This window comes from Talpa europaea (genome assembly GCF_964194135.1).
Source record: "Talpa europaea genome assembly, chromosome: 8".
NCBI lineage: Eukaryota > Metazoa > Chordata > Mammalia > Eulipotyphla > Talpidae > Talpa > Talpa europaea.
The window spans coordinates 98,892,048-98,898,975 of NC_140075.1; the positions used below are offsets into that span (position 1 = coordinate 98,892,048).

The following is a 6,928-nucleotide window of genomic DNA, read 5'->3' on the forward strand; positions in this document are numbered from 1 at the left end:
CTCGTGTGTGCGTGCGTGACGACACCGAATTACAAATACCTCACATTGCAACTTCCAATTATAAAAGTACAGATATAATTCAGAACTCGTTCCACTGCCCGGCCCACTTCTCTGCCTCTTCCGCCCACTTCCACCCCCCACCCCCCCCACACGGACACCCTCCCCGAACGTGCACCCTTCCACAGTCCAAAACACAAAAACAAAAACTGGGGCGAGCGGGGGAACCCCAGAGCGCGGAGCTACGGCGCCCGCCTGCCTGCAGGTCAGCGGGCTGCGGGGGAACCCCGGGACCGCGCTCCCAGAAGGAAGCCAGCCCGGCGCACATGTGAAATAGATTTCCCCAACTTGAGTTTACCAGGTGGCATCAGCGCGGCTGGGTGATTTCAGCTGGAAATGGGGTGACTGCTTATCAGTTCTGGGTTCGGGGTGGCCGCGCGAGCGACGCGGCGCGAGGATGCCACGAAGTTACGCCCCTTTATTCTGCCATAAAACATTTTCTTTCTTGGGTGAAACGCCGTGGCGTTCAAGTACAATGTACCCGGGCTTCCGAGCCAGAACTGGAGCCAGGAGCTCCTCCCTCCGCAGCCTCGGCTCCCAAAGCCCTTTTAACAGCAGCTTTAAAAATGGATATTTAAAACTCCGAGACCCGGGGCATTCCCACCCCTGGTTCCTATTCCTGAAGATGGACGAGCGGGCGCGGGCACCTCTCCTCCTCCCGGCGAGTTCCTGCGCCTGCCCCCGACGCCCCCCGGCGTGAACGTGGCTTTCAACTCCAGCCGGAGCCGGGGTGCGGGTGCGGAACGCGCGGAGTTGGAAGCGCCCGGGTGGGCGTCCGCCACGCACCCAAAGGCCCTCCGCGAGCCACCGCGTCCACCCCCCTCCCCGCGCCCGCGGCTCCCAGCCCAGCTGGGAAGTGCTGGTCCCCGGGGCGAGGATCCCGAGCCCACGTCCCCCGGCGACGCGCGGGGCGCTCCCCCCGCCGCCATCCCTGCCGGCAGCACCCCTTTTAGGGCGACGCTCATTTCCGAAGCCACCCCCGGCTGCGCGGTCGCGAGCGGACTTGGCGGCTTAACAGTTCCACCGACTGGAAGGAAGGAAGGAAGGAAGGAAGGAAGCCAGGATGAAAAGGAGAGGAAGGCGGACAGGCAGGAATCGGCTGTCGGGCTCGGGGACGGGCCCCCGCGAGTCCTCGCCCAGCCCGCCCCCCTCCGTCCCGGATCTGGGCGTCCGCTCAAAGTCTGCGGCGGCGGCCAGAGGCACCTGCCCTCGCGCTGGCCGGGAGCAGACGCCCCCGCGCGCCCCTCCGCGCGCCGGGCTCCGCGCCCCGAGGAGGGCGCACACCCGAGGACCTGCAGCCTCCCGGCGCCCCGACAGCCGCAAGTTAAACCGGGTCGTTAATTGGCTACAGCTAGCTCGCCCACAAACAGACACACACATGCACACACACATGCACACGCATGCACACACATGCACACACATGCACACACATGCACGCACACACACAAGCACACACACCCCGGCGACCGCCCGGAGCGCCGCCACGCTCCGGGGCTGCCCCAGCAGGAAAGCCCGGGGCAACCACCTGGGCCCCGGGGCTCCCGGGACCCCGCGCTCCCCCCGCGTCCCGGAACTCCGGAAGGTTCGCGCCAACTCCCCGCCAGCGACCCGAGGGCGGCGAGCGCCCCGCAAACTCCGCAGCTCCGCGCTCCGCTCGCCCCGGCGGACCCGGCGGCCGGGCGGGCACGGCGGGCGCCCGGCGCGCGGGGCTCAGCCGAGCGCACCCGGGCGGCCCCCGCCGGCCGCCCGCCCCCGCCCGGCCGCCCCCTCGCCGCGCGCGCCCCCCCGGAGGCGGCACTCTCGGGGGACCGCGCGGTCCCGGAGCCGCCCGCGACCCCCCGGGCTGGAGCGCGCTCGGGCGCCCGGCTCCCCGCGGGCGACCCCGCTCGCTCCCGCCCGCCGCCAATTAGGCAGAACACGCACGGAGCAATTTTCCTCCTGTTAATTGCATCTCCTGACATTTCTGCGCGTTGGGGGAAAAAAAGATGAAGAAGTGGGAGCTGCAAGAAAAGAGCGAGCCCCGCCGCGGCGGCCGGCGCCGGCAGGCGCGGGGCCGCGGCCGCGCTCGGCACGCAGAAGGCGCCTTTTTTTTCATATTGAAACCACGCGGAATATGTACATTTTTGAGTCTTACTTACGCTTTCAGGGGGTTGTGAATGACAGTCGCCATTTTGCTACAATGTAACAGAATATTGTCTGTCTCAGAGTTCTAAAGGTTCGCTCAGGGGAAGCGGCGAGCCAATCAGAGCGCGGGATACCGGCCCGCCGGCCAATCGGCGCGGCCGGCCGCCGGGGGGCGGGGCCTGCGCGCGGGTAGTTATTAGGGGAGCTGTCAAAGCCCAGAGGTCACTCCCTTTTGTAGAGCCCGAGAGCGAGCGGGTCTTAAAGGGACAGGACCGCGCCGGCAGCTCCTGGTTGCTGTAGGGAAAGTGGCAGCGCACGGGAGAGTATTCCAGCTTGCTCCGAGCTCCTACTTTCCAAGGGACTGCAGAGTTTGCGCTCCCGGACAGGCGTGTTTAAGAGTTGCCCACGAACCGTTGAGCCCCCATTCATTAGCTTTTGGCTTTGCTAGTGCGTTTTGAATCTCCCAAAGGGCAAATCCCCCAGCTCCCCCTTGCAAAAGTTGGAAGGCTGCCGTTCCGTCTAACAAATTGCTCCACGCGCCCTGCCTTTTTGCTAACGCTCCGGGTCCTGCGGCTTTTTAATATTCTTATTCCCGAAGGGCTTTCTTTTTTATCTCCGCCACCTTTCTCTCGGTTTCTTGGAACTGCTGCCGCTGTTCCTGGCGACTGCAGGACAGCAGCTCCCCTCCCCCTGGAATGTCTCCATGTCAGGCCCTCTCTCCTGCAGCGAGGGCTTTCGTTACGTAAGAGGAGGTGATCACTCGGCGCGGTTCCCCACTACCACCCCTTCTTTCTCTCCACACGCTAGAAAACTTCCAAAATGATCAGACTCCAGCTGGCTGGGAAACTAGGTGGGACCTGGCGCCCTGACCTTTAGGCTTAGGGGTAGGGGAGGTTTGAGGAACTTTGGGGAACGCTTACTGGACGTTGCTGTCCCTTTTGTGGAGTAGCACGCGCGATTCTAGCGTCCCCTTTCATTGCTTAGACAGAAGGTGAAAAGAATTTGCTAATGAATAATCCGGTGAGACCTGAGACAGACGTTCAGAGTCTGTGTCTGCTTCAAGTCAGTGTGAACTGCTCACTGGCGAACCCCCGACAAAACTGGGAGACCTCTGTGAAGTCAGACTTCCACTAGGCAGCCAGGAAGTTTGGGTGGATGGAATCGCACTACATCATGAATAGGGGCCTCGTTTGCATACAGAAATCTGGCTACCGTCCCAAAGTTGTTTAATCAGGTCAAATAGCTAAGATAGTGGAGGAGGGGCAAAAGAAGAGATGCCAAATTACCAGCTCTTCAAAGCTATGCCCTCTCGCTTTCTTTTGCCAGGCTCTTCTCAGGGCAATGAATACAATTAAAAATTCTTCTAAATTTCCAGAACTTTGAGAGTTCAGCTCCACACACTATTAGATGCAGATAAACAGAACAGGGTTGAATCAGTGTGTTTGTGGTTCACTTGGCTGCCTTAACCCTTTCTTTCTGCCTAGTCAATAACAGAGCCAAGTTCTATAGGTTGCTTTGTAACTACTTTGCACAGCATCCTGCACTTTGAAAATGTTATCCCCTTTTCTAAAATTAAAGTTACAAAAATTCCTTATTAATTTGTCAAGGGATTGGTTCAAAAGCTAGTGCTTTGCCTGTGGTGGGCCTTGACAGCATTAAAAAGCAAGCATTATATTCTGACACAAGAGGTGTGATGAGTTTCAAGTATCAGTCAGAATTCCCACCAGCCTCTCCATGATATCAAAAGAACAGCAATTCAGATTGAAAGACAACAAGATATTCTAATATATGCACGTTGATTTTTAAAAAATAGGAAATATGGAGACTGCCTTGAATAAGGCTTACAATTTAATGAAACAGGAGAGGAAAAACATATATATTACTATTAAAGAGAAATATATCTCATAAGCATCTATCTTATAAGATATAAGCAATATATCTTATAAATATACAATCATTTGTTGTGTTAAGGTCCAGATACAGAAACCAGCATAATTCCTAACTACCTGGCACACTTGATAATGGCAGAGTAGATCACCTCTCATCTTGAGAAATTTTAATCTAGAACACTTAAGTTGGAAGATTGGATTGAAAAAACAATCCAATGAATTAAAAACAGAGTGTTTTTTTTTTAAGTGGGATAGCCTTGTTTTTTGCCACTTGATGGAATGTCATGTTAACTCTATCGACATTAGGGATGACTTAAATGAACAGAATTGTTGTAAATCCACATTTAAACAATTCTAAGACATATAAGAGTTATTACTTTAAGTTTCATTTGCTCTCATAGATCAAGAACCCACATGGTGGGTTCTACCTGCCAACTTGCAGATGGCCTGGCACATCTGAAATGTGGCCAAAGTTTCTAGATAAACCTTAAAATGTACCAATCCTGCCCTACATAAAGACATTTTTTGGTCAGAATGATCAAAAGTGAGGGGGCTTAGAATTGACCTAGTGAAAGGAGACAAGAAACTTGGACAGCTTGGGAGGCTGTTGTTTTTTATTAGTTTTGCGTGGAAGTACTATTCATGGTTAGAAGTGGGGCCGTGGATCCACCTGCCTGACTTTCCCACTTACCAGCTGGGTTATCTTAGGCAAGTTTACTTAGCAACTTGAATGTCGCAGTTTCTTCATCTGAAAAAGGGCAATAATTAAAGTAAATTTATATGGCTCATTCCAGGATTGAAGGAGATAACACATGTCAAGTTTCTAGTACAAAAAAAGCTTTCAGTGCATATTGATTACTATTTTATATAAATAATTCTTTGATCAGGAAGTGATAAGGAACCCTGATAGAGAACATAGGGGATGTGAATAAAACGACACAACAGAAACTGAAATTATCCACCAAGTTTAGTTTTATATATCTCTGAGTACAAGAAAAATGAGCAAAGAATACATTTGATGAGAACAAAATAAATAAATAAATAAATAAATAAATAAATAGGACTATTTGGATTAGGGATCACACAGCTACTTAAACCCAAAATATATACCCTCACTAATTGTGATAGCAAGACACTAAAATGCCATCTCTAAATCTTGCTAGATCTTCATATACTTGAATACACTTCATCCCTCCCCACCTCTTTCTTCCAGATCTAGCTGGTTAGGGAGCTTAATAGGGACACCAGAGTGGGCCCAAAAATAACCACTGCCCCACTCCACTGAGAGAGTCTGAAGCTATACTGTCCAATATGGAATCCACGATCACATGTGGCTACTTAGCATTTCAACTATGTCTAGTTCAAAATGAGATGTGCTGTAAATGGCAATAATAAAAGTACTTTATATGGCTCATTCCAGGATCAAAGGAGATAACACATGTCAAGTTTCTAGCACATAACAAGCTCTCAGATTTCATAGACTTAGTACCCAAAAAAATATAAAGTATCTCACTAATAATTTTCATATTGATTGCACGTTGAAATGACAATATGTTGAACTTGTTGGGTTAAATTTTTAAAAGGCTATTTAAACTATGTTACCTATTTCTTTTTACTTTTTTTAATGTGGCTGCTAGGAAATGTGAAATTACTGATGTGGCTCGTGTTGCATTTCTATTGGACAGCATTGCTCTGTACGGTGAGAGTGACCAGGGAAAGACGGATGCCTTCCTCAACCGTGTTAATCCATCTCATGTGGCCTTCTCAAATTCAGCCTTGACATCAGTTAGCAGACTCCCTGGTGTGGCTCAAGTAGATGTTCAAGGCCACCTATCAAAGGAATATTTGGGGTATGACCAAGGACCCAAGTACCTGAACTACAAGGGACACTCAAATCTGTTTCCTCTTCAAAAACTTGGAGATATTTTCAACTGACAATGAGCCAAACTCTGGAGCAATGTTCATCCAGAAGCAGGGAAGAATGGCATTTCTGAAGCAAGTGTCAATCTTTCCTGCTATTATAAGAAATATTACAATAGGAGAGAGAAGTCAGGGACAGAAACGCAGGCCTCACCACAGAGAGTTCATTCGAAAGAGAAGCATGCCACAAAGACCATCCAGTGGGCTCTGGGAGCTGACAGTTGAAAGTCCTGTGGTATTTAAAAAACAAGAGCAAACTCACCCTCAATCCCTCCATTCATCCACAGAACAATCAGTCATGGCCTTGGCAGCTGGCTGCCCATGCTGCCCCCGAGCCCTAGAACCAGCTCTGGGATCTAAGCACTGAGCTCAAGAGGAGCCATCAGAATGGCAATCTGGTTTTGTTGAGGATGTGGGTAAAGGGGTAAGTCTTATTCCCCTCCCAGTATCTCAAAGCACAGGAGGGTGTTGGGGAGAATCAATGTCTCACTATGGGGGATGCCCCCAGGGCCAGACCTAGGAAACCTCTTATTTCAAGGTAGTGAAACAGAAACCAGTGTGTGCTGCTTCCGGCTAACTTCGGTCCTTCATTCACTTATCCCTGGAGGCTTTTTATGAGGAAGGCATAGTGCTAGGCACAGGTGGCGAAATAAAAATAAACCAGACATGGAAACAACCCTCAGAATGCAATTCCCATCCATCTGGAGAGAGAGTGAAGATAGTAGGCCCAACCCTACAAGCATGCAGAGCAATTACTTGATGAGACTTAAAAGGGAAAGGCGGCCCAACCAGCCAGTCTTCTCCTTTTCCTGGCGTGGTGCCCATTATTCCAAAGGCTGCATCTCTGAGTGTTTATTGAGCACATCCACTCTTTTGGGTTTTCCAGATTTCGTGGTATCCGGAGTTCCACGAATTCGTATAAGACAAGGGTGAGGGCC

The 6,928-nt window shown here is 51.3% G+C and overlaps 1 protein-coding gene across 3 annotated transcripts in view; it reads right to left on the minus strand.

Moving 5' to 3' along the window:
* DPF3 (double PHD fingers 3) overlaps window positions 1–2,227 on the minus strand; it is a gene marked incomplete at both ends in the record, with an annotated part of 242,164 nt that extends 239,937 nt beyond the window's left edge. For all 3 annotated transcript variants that reach the window (XM_084241388.1, XM_084241390.1, XM_084241389.1), the window contains one exon: window positions 2,196–2,227. In XM_084241388.1, coding sequence (XP_084097514.1) covers window positions 2,196–2,227 — 32 coding nt within the window. The remainder of the gene's footprint in view (window positions 1–2,195) is intronic.
* Between the last annotated feature and the right edge of the window lie 4,701 nt (window positions 2,228–6,928).